Here is a 17,376-nt window from a genome sequence, read left to right as displayed (position 1 = left end):
AATCAAATGGACAAATCAAAGCAAATGAAATCAAAATGGCAAACATGGCTGGATACAGTATCTCTACAGGTAGAAATATGTTTTTTTTTTTCAGATGATGGTGTAGCATTGTGTCAGCAGTGTTAACTCCCATTTCCCAGTGCTCCCCAGAGCTTTCACTTTAAGTTTGAAACTTAAACCCCCTCCTCTACACATGCAAACACACGTACGCATGCACACACACACACACACACACACACAAACACACACAGTGTTGCTGCTGACATGCACTCACACATTTGCTGCACATGCATTGAGTGGAACAGATCCACAGTGCTGCTCAGTAGTGAGGCTACGGTGTGTGATTGAGAGAGAGGGGGGTGGAGAAAGAGAGAGACAGAGCATTTACTCTCCGTCTCAACTAAAGGGAAGCACCAGTGTGGAGAAGTTGCATTAGCCGAGTGGTCCCAACTGAGGATTTTCTTATCAGACCATGGAAGCCAAGAAGTGGAAGTAGTAAAAAGAAAAGTAGAGAAGAAGAACAAAACACTGCAGACTGAATAGGAGACCAGAGTTCTATCTGAGGGATTACTGGACACTTTATTTATGAGCTTGTGTCATGGTGATATCCTACATAATTGTCTCTCGTTGACAGGAGGCTCTCTGTTTCTTGGATTTCCCAGAGATCAAAGTTTGTTTTCTCAGCAAAGCGTGTGAATGAAGTGTGCAAAAGCAGGAAACATGTCAAATGGACGTTTCAGTCACCTGTTGAGGGGAGTCTGGCTCCTGTGGTTGTGGCAAGGTGAGTTCAGACCCAGCCTGTGGGATTGCATTGTGTTTATCTCAAATCGTTGCAGCTGTCAAAACTTTTTGGCAAAAAAGTTTTTAAAACCCTTCTTTGTCTTTAAAGCCTCCCAGGAATCAATAGATTTCTGTCCAGCAAGTTGGTGCAAATTTAAAGATGAAAAATTTAAAAAAATTAATCAAAATTTTGAAGATATCTGTTCAAGAAATGCTCAAACTGTTTCTAGTGTAACATTTTTAAGTTTTGTTTTAAGCCATGGGGATGACGTGAAGTGTAAATTTTGCTTTTAGAGTCGGATGTTAAAAGCTCATATTAGATTTCCTTTAATAATCCAAAGATTATACATTAATAAAATAAGCCGATAAATGCAATCTGGTGTGAGAAATCAGTAAAAAACTTGGGAATTTACAGAGACGAAAAGGAAGATATTATATCAAACAAACTCACAATTACAAGGAAGTTATTATGTAATTTGTCAGTATTCAAACCATTTGCAAGGTTCAACATGTGGATAGGTACTTTAAAAAATAAAAACACAACCTGTGTTGATGTTAGAGTCATGAATAGCCGGTCTGTGTCCGCTGTCTCCTCTGTGTGTCTTCAAAGCATTAGTGGCGGGTGGAGGAGTCTTTAAAAGGAGCGCTGGCTGGTGCCTTTAAACAATGGTTCCCAAGGAGCAGGAAAGCATGGCCCTGGAACTAATGTTGCCATTATGTTAATGGTTAGAATAACAGGAGACAGCCATTACTGAGTCTAGCTCAAGCTGCTGTGCACAGCTGATTGTCCAGCCAACACAGCCGCCATCGCAGAAAAGCAGCATTTTGCCCATCAGATCTGGTTAGCGGGGACGGGTGGCGTGACACCGACAGAAAGAGTCCCCACCTTCCCTCTCTTTGTCCCAGCTCAAATGTAATAGTTGTAGTTAGAAAAGACAGTAGAGGCTGAGTCACTGGCCCTAAACACCAAGTCCAAACAGAGCAGCCAACTGCTTGTAAATTAATTTATTGGGCCATTGATATAGAGAATGGAGAACTGTTGGGACCACAATGTTTTATTTCGATTAGCTTTGGCAATACTAATGTCCAAAAAGGCCTCACATCACTATGTATTACTGTACATACTGAACAAGAGATGTCTCCAACAAATTGGTTCCATGCTCAGCTGAACTTGGAGAAATCTCTGCTTGTCATTAACTGAACATTTTTCGAACCCAAACCCTGATTTCAAAGTTAAAAACAGTTCTTACCCACTTGTTTAGGTTTTATATGAGGATAAAAGTGACTAAATTACTGTAAAAAGAGACTATAGAGTAAATATTTGGATATTTTCAAGTGGATCTTTCCTCTTGTGGGTCAATAAAGATCCAAATTGAAATGAAGTCAACAGGATGTGATTATATTTGATCCATCCCTTTATTGCGTTCATATAAACTAACATTTGATGCCGTATTTCTATCTTGGCCTGTGAAGCTTTTGTTCTAACTTGAAACTCGGCAAGTATTTGAAACTTCTAGTCAGATCTCTCCAATCTGAGGTTTTAGATTAGGGGAAAACTGTGCTCCAAAACATGGACTACTACAAACATGGACTATCAACTTGTCTTGACTTGAATCTACATCCCGACTTTGCTTTGCACCAAGAAAAGACACCACAATCAACATTATATTTAAGGTTAAGCTCTATTTTGACAAATCCAAGAGTTTAAGTCACTGTGCCCACACTGGAGTTTCATTTTTATATCAATTAGTAAACTTCCAAATAACACAAACGGGGAAAAGATGGGGTGGAGTAGGTGGAAGTGTTGGCTTGATGTGGCAGGCGTTCGTTATGAGGGTGTGAGATGCAGCAGGAAGATCTGTGTTCCAGCTTTGTAACAGGAGCCAGTTCGCTTACCACAGAGCAAGTGTCCACAGGACAACCCCTGTAGATCCCTAGTCTAAATAAACAAGGTTGCTGGATTAAGCAGCTTACACTGTGATGAAAAGACAACAGTAGTGGTCCAGGCATTGCCCGGGGGACACAGGAATACTCATAGTCCAGGAGACTGCTGTGAGATGCTGGGGTTAAAGCCCGAAAAAGGAAGGGGGACCTTGGGTTAGAAAAATGCAACAGACCTCAAGTTCTTTGAAAAGCCTCTAAATCAACCTGACCTCCGCCTGACTTTGGCGACAAGAGTGGAGCGAAGGAGAGAGACAGACAGGTATGGCAGAAAGAAGGACTGTATAATTTAAAACGCTTCTGTAGGCCTTCCACAGTCCCTGACACTGCATTATTTTCATTAACAAGAAATGTACGAGATTAGAATTAACTGCTGTGAAACCCAGCAACTCTTTTTATTACTTCTACAGTTTTATTGTCAAATTGTTGGCCTAAAGCTACAATGTGCAATTTAAACTACAGTAGTACTAGCATGAGCATGTATGAGGATTCTGTGAAATAACATTGTGTTTTTAACAAGCTATTATCTTGTTACAGTAGTAATTTTCATGACATTATATTATGACTTATTTCCAAAATAGCCTTTACATTGTTATTGCATAAATATTACCAATACTTTCTAATTATTAAACAAATTGTAAACCCCTATTGGGGGTGACAAGATAGTTGCCACAATGTTACCGTGCCATTACCTTGATTATTATTTCTACAACTTTCACCCTGTTTATACCCAGATTTAAAATATACCACGATTAATCTGAAACTTGACCTTGGGTGGTAATTTGATCTTAATAAAAACAAACAAAACAAATAATCTAAGAATCACAGTCAGTAAAAGATCTACAATTTAAGCCAGAGAGCATTGTTTCTACAACTGTTTGCATTACATATATGATAACCAAAACAAGGGCTTTATTTATATCCCATGTTTGTGTATGCAGACCTTCATCTTCCCTGAATAATAAAAGAAAACATGTATCTGAAAATGAGGATGCAGAACGTGCAACTTGCCTGCATATTTGCATATTTTATATGGAATTATGAATAATTCTGACAGAAAGTAATGATACAAGGGAAAAGATTGTAGATGATGAGTGGTTTTCAATTATAATTATTATAAAAACAATCTGGTATCAATTGGTTTTAAATGAGGGTTAGTGACCCTTTTGGAGGGTGAGATGAATTGGAAAGGCCTCATATATGATAAAGATGAAAAAAAAACAGTTATGTAACATAAGTATGTTCTTTGAGTTGAGCAAAAACGTTGAACAGTTTAGCTTCTTCTGTTCTTTCTCAATTGCTCTAATTAAAGTGCATCACAAGATACTGAGTGATTAATATATGAAATTCTCACTGTTCAAAGTCTATATATGTGTTGGACCTGTGGCAAATAAACAATCTTCAATTGAGTTACAACCCCCCACCACCCAAAACAAGCTAGAAATCACTGTAGTATAACACCTATCCAAGGTCTGGAGGACAGTTCAGTGGTTTAGAGAGCATGAAAAAGCAGCTGTTAACTTTGAGTAATGTCCAGCAGTCACTGAAGTATGTGGTAGCTGGGCTACTGTAGCATTTAATATGTCTGGTGAAAAACACACACATGCACCTCACTAATCTTGTCATTCCAGCACATGTACAGTAGACTCACCCCCCCACCCCCCCAATCCTTCTGACCAACTTCCCTTAAGTCAACAACTAATGACAGACACAGAGAGAGAGACAGAGAGAGAGAGTGATGAAACAAAGACAGAAAAAAGACGAGGAATCTAAAATCCATGAAATGAGTTGCAAACATCAATGGGGAGCAGAGCGGAGTGGAACAGGAGGGCATTGGCATTTTTGGGACAGTTTGGAGAGTTCTGTCCGGCAGCCCTGGTGCAAAAGTAGACATAAAAGTGACTTACAGTACACTGGGAATATAGCCACAGTGAAAGACATGGGGTGAGGATGTTGAACACATGACGAAACAGCTGAGAACCCTTCAGTGCACAAACAACATTTACTGTGGGACAAAACCGACTCTTTTTTACCTCCACTGCCTCCTCCTCGGCACATTTATTCATTCTCTGTTAATATCCTCTTTAGAAGCAGCTACAGAGCAGACAAAGGTGTCTCTCTCTAACGAATGAAGAGCAGGGTTGACATAAATCCCCAAGCACCTGATTGCCCCTGCAAGCCCTGAATCCAAAGTACCTAGACCTGGTTCTTGTTTTTACTGGGTAGCCCTAAATAAAGAGGTGCAAAAAACTGTATTTTGACTTTGTGGCTGTGGATGACACATGAGAGAGGAGAGCGAAGGCTGCCAAGACGTAATCACTAATTCAAACAAGCAAACAGAGTTGAGTCTGGAAGTCCTTTATAAATGGTGTCCCTTCTGCAGTAAAGTGGAAATCGATGTGAGCGGTGTGTTTTTGTTAATGTGTGTGTGTGAGGTTTTAAACAACATGAATATGGGAGCTCAAAGACAGACCGATTACTTTGGCTGCTCATCAACTGACTGAAGTGAAGACTGGTGGCAGCGGCAGTGTTGGTGGTGGTGACAGACTGACCCTCCAGACCACACACGGGTCACAGGCTGTTGTGCTGACCCCTTGTGGGAGAATCCTGAAGCTACATGATAGCAAACGGGATAGTTTCTGTCTGTAGACCAGTGTGTATGCAGTGTTGTTAAGCTGATCTTGTTTGAGTGAGACTCACGTGGCAAATCCATTGTCGTCCTGTCAATCAACATATCCACAGTCCTGCTCCTCGTGAGCAAAACAGGCTATCACACAAACCCTTTGTGTGTTCTCATGCCAATCCATGTGACATGCACATGCATGCAAATTTCCTGATCACTGGCTAACCAATCTTCACTTTAAATAAAGTTATGATTTTGAACCTAAATAAGTTTTTAGTTATAAAGTTTATTAATTTATTAGTGATAAAGCTGTGTGAAACTAAAGTTAGCTTCACCAAAAAAAAACAATTTAGTTTCATCATCATCATCAGCATCATCATCATCATCATTATTATTATTTAGTTTTAGAGGCTACAAAAAGTGGGAACCACATCATGGTAAAACTAATGATATCTGACTTCCTATGCAGAAAGCAGATCAACTTAAATATTCCCCCAACTCCTCCAAATTGAGATGAGGGTTGGATATTACAACATTGTCTCACTTGTGGCCAAAACAGGCTCTTTTTTAGAAGAATACTTAAAATGCTACCATGAGCAATTTTGTTTTACTAAGCTCTGCTTTTATGAGAACTTTTAGTAAACGCAACCATATGTCCAACGGGAACAAGCTCCAAGAGAGGGAGAAAGGCTGAATGACAAGTGACCTAAAGAAACACCATATAGAAACACTAGGCAGAAACAGAAACTTTAAATATAGCAACCCAAATGACTCCACATCACATACTTTGACTCTCCTCCTGTCTATCCATTCATTGTAACCACTTAGGCAACATACTGCATGCAGCTTCAAAGACTGAATAACAGAAAACAGGCAGACTGGATGTCTTGCAAGGAGCAGTGGAAATTAATTAATCCTGATTAGTATTTCTGCTTCGAGTTCTCCCGTGGGAATGCAGCTGGGTCCGACCGACTAGGTTCCCTCACCAGCTGCAGTGACATGGAGCATAAACAAACACATCATTGCATAGGGAAAATTGCAAACATGTTTCAATGCCTGGGACAGGAAAAAGAAGTATTAATCATATCAGCAAACTGACAGACTGCTCAAAGGAGGAGAAATGTGCCTTGAGTTCAAGTCTGGTTTCGTGGTTTGTGACTGTACAGCTCAAACAAGCTGTACTGTAGTGTACGTGTGTGCGTGTGTGTGTGTGTGTGTGTGTGTATCAGGTGGGTGCAAAGCTGGGAAATGACTGAGCTTCACACGTCTGTGGTTGTGGTCAGCATATGGGAAGCATTCTGAGAGTGAGGAGGGAACAAAAAATATCCTCCATCTGACACTAACAAGGTTAATAAAAGCCCATCACTCAGCATCCATCTTGGAGCCTTTTACAGAAAATGTCATCGGCAAGTAAACGTCACACACATTCCCTTCAGACCCCCCATTTTCATTCAGCTTCCATCTGCTCAGTCAGAAGAGAATAATCTGCTTAGATCGTTCTCCCACAGCTCAACTGGAGGTTCGACAGGTGATGTGCTCCCCATGTGCACCCAATCCTGCCTAACATAGATGGCTCCAGGGAAGTTTAGAAAGCAAGTGAAAGGAGGCCAGTGCCATAGTGGTAAAGCAGAGCAGAAGGCTGCAACTTGAATACACTAATGTAAAGCAACTATAATTAATACTTTCATAATAATGTACAGTATCAATGAAGATCTGTGACATTTATCATTATATTCTGCAGCTTCCCTCGTTGTTTATCACTGTACAGTTCATACTTAGCACCAAACAGCAGACCCAATTAAAAACATTTACTTGCTTAGACGTTAACAGAGCTAAAAGAGTTTAGAATATTACAATTACTATATCAAGTGGTCAGACATTGCTTCAAATGAACAACGTGCCATATATTTTGTTTGCCATGTGCTCACAAATTCACCATATAGGTGACGATACAGTTTGTCAGTGCTGCATGCGGAACTTGTTTCTGCTGCCCTGCAGTGTCCAAAGAAACATGTGCTGCAGGTTTAACAATGAGTGTGGGAAGAAAAGAGGGAGGTGTCAGAGAGAAAACAGGGGATGGAAATGTCTGTAAAAACTCATTGTACTTATTTTTTGTGTGGAGAATGAAACTGGAGCCATACTTTTCACATGCTACACACATTGCTGAGACAGATCCCATTGGGTTTTCTCACATTGACACCGTGGAGGTGCAATCAGGAAATCCAATTGCTTTTGTCTCATCTGCAATGCAAACAGTACAGTTATGACCAGTAAAAAGCAGACAGATGTGAATGTGCCAGATCGATAAACGTTATAGATTTAAAGGTGGTTTCATTTGGATTAACTTGACTGTCAGGGAAAACCCAAGCGGGAACATTTATCATCATAAGTGTTATTTGAGTCATATTATCAACAGATGTGCTTGGCTCAGCTGGCTTGCTGGTGTCAGTGACCTACAGTTTGCTTAATTCTGATGATTAAAATGCATCTATACAGAGTGAGAAATCACTTTTGCACAATCATACACAATCACGTCTGCATATTCCGTGCTGCTCCAAGCCCAAAATAAGGACTGCATATTGCAGCTACAGGCTGATTTATTTGACAAGGCAAACCTGTCTGCACTGCGGCCAACATTCTAATTCACGGCAGTGTTTGGTTCTATAGAATAGTCTTTTAGCTCATGAAAATGGAAATTCAGCTAAATTAAAGACCATAGCCATAAACTAAAGACTTAAATCATAAATTGTCCCCAAATCAGTCTAGAAATCTAAAGGAAATGTAGCTGAGCCTCTGTGTTCATCTGATTTGATAACTCTGGTGAGTTACTTACTGTTATCTGACTTTTCTTTCCTCTGTAGCTGTGTTTGTGGCTGCAACAGGGAATAAACTATGGGAAGTGCCCAAAGCCTTCAACCTCACTGAGAGCCTGCAGTGGGAACCCCACTGTCAGTACCGCCACCTACAGGACAGAGTGAGGATCACAGCAGACAGCCCCCCAAGACTGGATGGCACTTGGGTATCAACAAGGTACTATTTCATAAAGTTGGTGTAGCAATAGTGAAGTGATACACAGCAAGAGTCTCATTTGTATCAAAAGTATCATTAAATAATCACAGTTTAGCACATATGCACTTTAGCATCATATAAAAACGGGTACAAAACCCTAACAAGAATCTGATTAGTGAAGAACTTTATCAAATGCACATGCTGAAACTGAGGGCAGAAGGGGACAGTAATCAGGTTGCAGCATGAAATAAATGATGTGAATGATTTGCTATGACCTTCATAATTGACAACAGATGTCAAGCTAAATTTGATATTTTGGACAAATGGAGAAATAAGGGTCAGCCTTCATAGAAATGTTTCCAATACCACAGGGGTTTCTCATCAGGGTTAGAATTTTTTAATGGGTTGGCCAGACTAAGGTGCATGGTCAAAGAAGGGTGGCTCATTTGGAATAAAGTAAATTAGTTAAATCATTAGTCTCTCATAATTTTAAACCTTTCTGAATATAGTGCACCATATATATTTTCTTTAGATATAATAAGGAGTTGATCGCCATCAGAAATGCCAAATATGCAAGTTTATCTAATATAGAATAAGAACAACTGCAGTTTTTACAGGTAAAATTATATTCATTGCAGGGATCATCTGCAGGGATCGTAACAGCTATAAAATTGTAGTGGAACAAAAGTATGAAAACACCTTATATCATATAAACATAATATGCATTATTTATCTAAGTGTTTTTATAAATATGAATTACTTTTAATAATATTAATTTATTTCAGCCTCCGATTTGGTCCGTTGTTTTTGTGCTTAAGGTACATTCATGTATAATATAAGCAAAGTGTCTACCTCTTAACCTGCTGAAGGTCACTGTGGAGCTGGAGTCTATCCCAGCTGGCAATAGGTGATAGGTGGGGTACTACTGGACAGGCTGCCACTTTAACTCAGGCAACCGGCAATAATTTAGAGTCACCAATTAACCTGCAGTTAAATCCAGGCAAGAACAGGGAGAATATGCATGGAGAACTCCACACAAAAGGCCGCCACTGGCCAGGGATTCAAACTAGGGACCATCTAGCTGTGAGGCAGAACTGCCAACAACTCCGTCACCCTACTGCAGGAAACTAAACTCTTCCACTGGCTTCCAAACATCATACCTCAGTTTGGGACTAACACATCTCTATCCTCTCCCTGTGTTCAGATGTGAAATTCGGCCTGGTCCAGAGTTCCTCACCCGCTCCTATACGTTTCACCCCGGCCGTCACTTCCAGGCCCTGCAGCACTACTACAGCGACAGCAGCTGTGAGAGCCCAGTATACACGCTGATGATCAGGGGGAAGTTCCGTCTGCGCCAGGCCTCCTGGATCACCCTTGGAGGCACAGAAACTGAACACCATCTCAGCAAAGTGGGCATTGTGGTCCACAGCCTTGCAGCCAAGCAGAGACTCGCTTCCAGGCTGCCTACGACGTGCGTGGGTCTGAGCGTGGGTCGAGTGGTGCCAGGGAAGCTGTTTGAGCTGTACAACACCCGAGCAGGGAGGGGATGTCTGACAGCACTGGGCTTCTCCATGATGGAAATGGGTTTGATACGAGTGGAAACACAACACCACAACAATGGGGGGAAGATCCAGGAGCTCTTCCTAGGGGATATCCACACTGACTGGACACAGAGAACTCAGTACAGACCAACAGGGTACCAGCAGCCACTGCAGAACGCCATGGTGAGAGATGTTTGTTTGTTTGTCCTTAGTGATCAGACAGCCTAAAACACTGTATCTACAGATCAGGGACCATGTGCAAACAGAACAGCTTCAGTGCACTTCGGTGATGTTTTGATGATGGAGAGTGCTGCTAACTGCAAAGGCATTGATGCACCTCATTTCCATACTTATTAAACCATTCAGTGACCCCTTGTGCCCCATGGAAGGAAGAATTATCAGTTTGTTTCTCTTCTCATTTACTTTTGATACATTTTTTTATTACTCTGTAAAAGAAAACATCTTTTATATCCTCATAATTCTACATTTTCAAAACAATTATTTGCATTCAGAGAAGGTCCATTATTCTGATAATGATGGACAAACAAATTTTTTTTCTGTTGTTACTGTTGTTTTCTGTTTTATGTCTTTGTAATAATTACAAATGAAAGCAGCTAGCCCTGAGCTGAAAAGCTTAAACTACCAACAAAACAAAAATAAGCAAAAATAAGCCATTTGAAGATATTTCATTATAGAAATTAGTTTTGTAAAAGATGAATGTTAAGCAAATAACTAAACAAACCACTGACAATGATCGTTATTGAAACTAATTATTAAAACCCATTGTCTCATCTCTCCCTCACTTATTGCAGCATCATATTCACCCTTGCCCAGTGTGCGCTCTGGTGTACCGCTCCACAGAGCAGCGCCCCCCAGTGTTGCCCCGCAGCCCCCCAGCTCCTCTGTCTTTGCGTGGCCGCTGGGTCAGCCAAGGTTGTGAAACCCGTCCCGCCATCCTCTTTCTCACCCGAGACTTCACCTTTGATCCAGACCAGCATGCATGGGAGGGTGTCTACCGTCACTACTCGGACCCTGCCTGCTCTCAACCCACATTCACCCTGAGAGCCTCTGGCCACTATGCTCAGGGAAACCCATCTGCCAAAGTCTCAGGAGCCTCTGAGTTTGTCTTCAAGGTCACCCAGGTGAAAGTCACAGCTGTGGAGGAACCCACAGCAAAGCTGCTAAATGGGACGAGGCCAGGAAAGTGTGGTCGGGCAGGAGGCTGGGAGGTTGCGGTGGAGCAGGACTTGACGCCCACAGATGGGTGCACGGTGTTGGGCATCAAACTGCCACACAAGGAGTATGAGCTCTTTAAGATTGAGCTTGACCACCGGAAACACCCACTGCTGTTCATCGGAGAGAGGCCAACTGACGGGACCAGTCCAGACCGACCTCTGAGGAGACCCACTTCTTTTCAAGCTCCCATGGTGCTTTGCAGTGGGGGGGAGATACACCCTTTGCGTCGATTTGAATCAGGTTTTAATAGCAAGCAAGTCCAGTTGGCAGCCAGTGGGACATTGAGACTGACACAGCTGGTGCTACTGGTGTTTGGATTTGCGTTGGGCAGCCTGTTCTGTGTTTATTAGAGACACTGTTCTCAAATCTGTTACACAGCTGAAGTCATTGGTGGGCACTGTTTTCTGGCAGCTTTCCTTCGCTCTTCCCTGTGTGATGATGACCACATGTGTGATGGTCAAGGAAAAATCACAAGACATTCAGGAGAGTTTAATATTGGTTGATATTTGGCTTTCAGATGCTGCCTTTAGGTTCACTTTAATGACTTTTAACTTTGTTTCTACCTAAAACTAACCTGTATATAAACCATCAACACATACAAGTCCCATGATTTCAGTATGTAAAAATATAATTCTTTAAAACATGCATTTTGTATAATCATCAAACACATGTTCTCACTTCATGGATCAGTTCCTTTTCACATTTCTGTGTAAATGTTGTTTTCCCATGAGACTCACTACAAAGTAATATAATAGTGTAATGTGAAACAGCTATTTTGACATCAAAATTAAAGGCATGGACAATTCCAGCGGACTTTTCATATGCAGTAGAACTAATGCACTTCCTAAAGATCATTTTTTTTACTCAACATACTGGAAATACAAGAAGCCAAAAAGACGAAAATGTTGATCAGTACTTTCACAGTTTCCATCTTCATTGGTCTAATGCCACTGTGTTCTGTCTTCTTTCAAATCTTGTGCATTGGTTTGACTTTCCCCTAGGCAATCTAAACTAATCAAAAGAATATTTATTTTAACCATTTACACAGTACTTTTTGTTAAAAAATAAAAGATGATCTAATGTTTTAGATATTTAGCCATTTAAAAAAATTGTTGTTTTCTATGTGTAATAAAATGGCTTTTAATATGGCTTTTTTAATTTTTGCTCTTTAAAACAATCTACAGGCTTTGCAGGCTCAGTGGTGCTGTTTGGTTTTGGCACAACAGGACCTAAATTAGCTAAATACTAATAAGTGTGCTAAGATGTTTTTATAACAATCATATAACATCATATTTATTGAAAACTGCATTTGGAGAGTGATCACAAAAAAGGTTAGGGGGATCATATTATGAGTAATTCCTGCATTATATTGAAACTGCTTATTTCTAGTTTTCTTGGTTAGATGTAATATAAGAATGAGTGGAAATGACTGATTATGATTGATTATGATCTGGGAGTGCAGACCTAAATCAAAAGTCTATTCTTAAGCTACTGTTTAAATCAAGGGCTACAACTTTTTAAAGATGGGATGATTTCCTAGTTTCATAAGCAGCTGTTCCCTGTTGAATGTGGACAGCTAAATGTCTGGGCTAGCAGCTAGCTGTCTAACATCATCAATGTGACTTAATTTAACACACATAATAAAAATGGCTTTTGTTTTGGTTAGTAAAGTCTCACTATGGAGTCGACAGAGTAGACACAAGATTTTGTTTTAATGTGATTTAATGTGATAATGTGAACAGCTAAAGATACAAAAAAGATAATATCGACTCTTTAAGGCCCAGTCAACATTCCTCTCTGGTAGTCTTGCTGTCATTTAAATATCCTAAATTTCCATCTGATACCCATCTTATTAGCACTAAAATAACAGCATATTAAACAAATTGCAATTTTTATCAGATGATAACTTTAGATGATAAGTTAAGTCATCACCGCATTTAATCTGAGCAGGACATAAATCTCTGTACTTTGCTTTACTCTGATCCAGCCAGTAAGTTGTCCACTAGACTGGACCACAGTTGCTCAACATTTTTTCCAAAATTAAAGCTGGATTTTGTCTTCTCTTTAGTGTTTGTACTGTGGTCTGATTCAAAGCCGAATAGCGGGTGAGTGTATACTGTCATTTGATTAACAACTGTCATATGGCTCACACATTGCACAAGACATTCCAGCACAGGTCCAACTGCTAAAAGTACACAGGAGGATATCAGATTGGTTGCACAATGCATCATGAGAATGCACAGACCTCAGCCAACAAAATAGATCTTGCCCTAACTCTTACAAAAAAATTAGTCCAGCAAAGCAGCAGTTGGGAGACAACAGAGAAGCACTTTGTGTGTGTATGTGTGTGTGTGTGTATATATATATATATATATATATATATATATATATATATATATATATATATATATATATATATATATATATATATATATATATATATATATATATATATATATATATATATATATATATATATATCAAACTGTATATATAGCTTCAGAATGTTTGTGTTATGACTAAAACAACTTAGTTTCTCGCTGCATAGAGAGATTGTAAACCATTTGTAACACCTAACACCTGCCTGTACACAATACCTACAGGCTTTTCAGCAAAAGTCTTTGCAGGATGTTGCAAAAATTGAGCCGCATAATATAATATAATATTCTAAGGAGTAATGACAGCAAATGAGAAATAAAAACGACACTTCCTGTTTTAAAAACACATGTAGCAGTTTGGAACGCATTTTTTAGGGCCCTTGAAAACATATTTTCTCAATTAGCTTATGACTGTGAGTGATGGGATATTACATGAACACATGGTTATCTGCCAAAATGAAAGGCTTTTGATTTTCCACATGTACATTTTTTCTGAGGTCATTTCACTTGTTTGCAGAGGGTGGAGTTCCATTAAAACCTCATGATGTCACATACTTCCGTGGACCAATCAGGATTCAGCTGCAACTGTACCAAATATGTTAGCTGAGTTGTCAGCAACTACATTTGAATAAAACCCAAATGGAAAAATACTTTTAGAACACTTATAGTTACTAAAGAGAATTTCTAGAGACATGATTGGCACATGGTACATTTTTCACCCTCATTGTACCTTTGTTAAGGACCCCATTCAAACTTTGTCTGTGTGCCATTTCATGTGTGCGGAGAATGGGAGGACCAAACCCGATTCCATATTGCATTGTCAATAACAAATGTTGGTTATAGTTACTTTAATCTTTAGTGTTAAACCAATGGGGACAGAGAAAGAAATAAAGAAAGAGAGTAGTCCTTTCCAGACGCTACATACTGTTCCTATTAACTCCTGCGAGAATGGCGATGGCAGCTGCTTGCCCCATGAGGTCATCCTTCAAGCTTGGATGCAAAATGTAGGTCTGTAACCTCCATAAGCCAAAAAAGAAAAAGAGACATTGATTAAAAGAAAAACTGAGGGTTGATGAGTGGCATTTACATCTACAATATAGTGTAGTGAGTCTGTTATTGAGTGGATTCTCAACCTGGATCAAAGTTAGTCTAGCAGTAACCACACACATCCACCCAGTTTATTGTGCACTGGAGATAGCTGGGTGGTGGTGCTGGTGATGACTGAGGAGGTCTGGGGGCAGCACAGTTTTTCTTAGTCTGTTTGTGGTTTCTGTTGTGAGCCATGAAGTAAGAAGACTGTCGAGGCAGAGAGAAGTGCAGGGCCAACCTGTTAGCAATCAGGCTCAGTGACTTTTATATTGCATCCATTGAAAAACAATTGATGAAACACAGACACAGTGTTGTTAGTAAAGTAAAAAGCAAGCTGCTGGGTTAGTTTGTGCATGTCCACACAAGTTATCTTGTACTACATATGTGTATTAAATGTTTTAAATTTATTTAATTTCTTAAGTTAGATAGGTAGATTGACATTTACATAAGTAAATAAGTAAAATTGTAATGGTTTTTACCCATTACAAGTAAATGTTTTGGATTCAAGTAGTAGAGTAACTTAAGCATGTACAGTGGCCTAAGTCAGAGATTCCCAACCCTGGCCCTCAGGGAACACTGCCCTGCTTGGTTTTCAACCTACCCACTGCTGAATACCTGAATCAGTTGTGTTCAATAAGAAGTTAGAAGAAACCTATTTGCTTTGTCTTTCTCCAACCCACACTCATCTACGAAGGTATCTTCCAGCTTCTAAGTTAATGAATGCACCTGATCCAGATAATCAGCAGTGGGGTAGTGCAGGGACAGCTAGAACTATCAGAACAGTTTTCCTCGTGGAGCAGGGTTGGCAATCTCTTACTGAACTACACCAACATATACATAAAAGTATAAAAATGTCACAATTTATATGTTTCCAGTCTTTATGCTAAGCTATGCCAATCATCTAATAATAGTAGCGATTTACCAAAAAACACTATTGAGCTTCTCATAAAAATCTCCACAAAAAGTGAATATATAAACTTACATTTAAATGATGCTGTTGCATGGGATGAAACTTAAAATTATTACAAATGTTGATAGTAAGAAATAAACAAACGGGCAAAAATCCCTTCACTGAACATTTGAAAATCCTCCAGACTATGTCCAAAGTTCTGTCACTGAAGCAACAAATGTAATGAGGAAACTCTTCAGGGCCACATAAAATAGGCTACAAGAAAAACACAAATTGCCATGTTGTCCTGTGTACATCTCACATTGCTCACATAGGTTTTTGCAACACGTAAGGTTTAGTTGATATTTGATTTTCTGTGGGCTTCTCTGAACTAGGACCACATGGGAGCCACCTTTGAATTTAACTTCAGGAAGAATGCTCCTATAGACAGAAAAAAGGAAACAAAACAAGCTTCTAGGAGTTTCCTTTCAGTTAAACCAAGTTTCCAAACCACAAACAGTTTGGTGGTTTAGTCTGACAAATGTTCTGGTAAAAGACACAATGCTGCCTTTGGACAAAGACTCAATAGAAAATACAGCAGAGGTGTGTTTTTTTTTTTTTTCTCCATCTCCTGCCTTCCCATAAAATCTTGTATATGCAGTTAATGCACTCACACACACACACACACAGACTGTCACTGAGATGACATCACTGCATTAATATGGGTAAATTTGAGCCTCTCTTGGTCATTCAACTTTTAGTCATTGTTAAGAAAAACCCATTACTGTATATCTATAAGAATATGAGACCATAAAACAAAAATCAGCCATAAATTTACTGGCTCAATTAAAATGAATGAGTTTCTATTGAAAAATGTGTCTTCTTGGCTTTGGGACAAATGAACAAAGCTTTGTGTTTTGCCCACAGAGCTAAAGAACCAGGCACCAACTGCACTTTCCTGCTTTAACTCATGCCAAACAAAAAGCGGGCTCTTTTGTGTCATGACCTCATGCTCATATTCTTAACCAACTACTGAACAGATCCAACACCACATACCAGCCCAGAACTTTCTTTTTCTGCTTTCTTAAAAGAAACTCCTCGTCTATCAGGACATCAGCAGTAGAAGAAATATGTATCATTCAAGTTAAGGAAGTTTTACTTAACTTGAATGATAAATACAACCATGTAAACCTACTGCTATAAAGGTTAAACTCTCATGAGCATCAAAACCTTAATACCATTATGTTAAGTGCAAGTAGATGAATGTGTGTGTGAAAACCTTTTTTTCCTTTTTTTATGCATGAGATTGATGAAGCCCGCTTTAATAATTTGATTTACTGTTATTTCCAGTCTGCTGGATTCAAAGCTCAAATACAGGCCCCCTCCACAGGTCCACAAGATCAATGTTGCGCATTGTGCTGTTGGGACCACAGGTGCAAATTAGTTTCTGAGCTGCACATTTAAAGGGATGTAAACAGCTTCAATGTTGAATAATTTGCACCGCCCAATAGAAATAAACATACAAAATGCAAAAAAGATCGTTAAGGTGGTTCTAGTTGTAATTGCTTAATTGACAGTTCAGTATTTTAGTTCAGACTTTCCCAGCCTATAAGAGATCACAGGATGAATCTGGCAGTTTGTGAGTGATTTGGGTTTAGTGAAGGAAAAAACTAGAAGTAAAGCATTGAATCTGTACTTAAGTACAGTACCTAAGTAAATGTAGTCAGTTTAGCCCAGTCCAGGACACGGTTGATGTCATGGTGTGGTGCACTTACTCATTCTCTTTTGGTGTCACATAAAAACATGACAGATGGACAGTAACTTACAAACATCAAGTATAAAACAACCTTTCTAATACACGTGTTGCCTTCGGGAAACATTCCCCTTGGA

General features: G+C 39.5%; 1 protein-coding gene across 1 annotated transcript; it reads left to right on the top strand.

Moving 5' to 3' along the window:
- Nucleotides 1–325: 325 nt before the first annotated feature.
- On the top strand, nucleotides 326–13,197 carry apcdd1l (adenomatosis polyposis coli down-regulated 1-like). The gene is made up of 4 exons (XM_067505728.1): nucleotides 326–781; nucleotides 8,206–8,374; nucleotides 9,558–10,077; nucleotides 10,707–13,197. Exons 1-4 carry the CDS (start codon nucleotides 697–699, stop codon nucleotides 11,478–11,480), a joined length of 1,548 nt encoding a protein of 515 aa, XP_067361829.1. The 5' UTR covers nucleotides 326–696; the 3' UTR covers nucleotides 11,481–13,197.
- The last annotated feature ends 4,179 nt before the right edge of the window (nucleotides 13,198–17,376 follow it).

The sequence above is a fragment of the Channa argus genome, chromosome 5 (assembly GCF_033026475.1).
Source record: "Channa argus isolate prfri chromosome 5, Channa argus male v1.0, whole genome shotgun sequence".
Lineage (NCBI taxonomy): Eukaryota > Metazoa > Chordata > Actinopteri > Anabantiformes > Channidae > Channa > Channa argus.
Note: the sequence above shows the minus strand (reverse complement) of the source record. Positions and strands in the feature narration are given on the sequence as shown.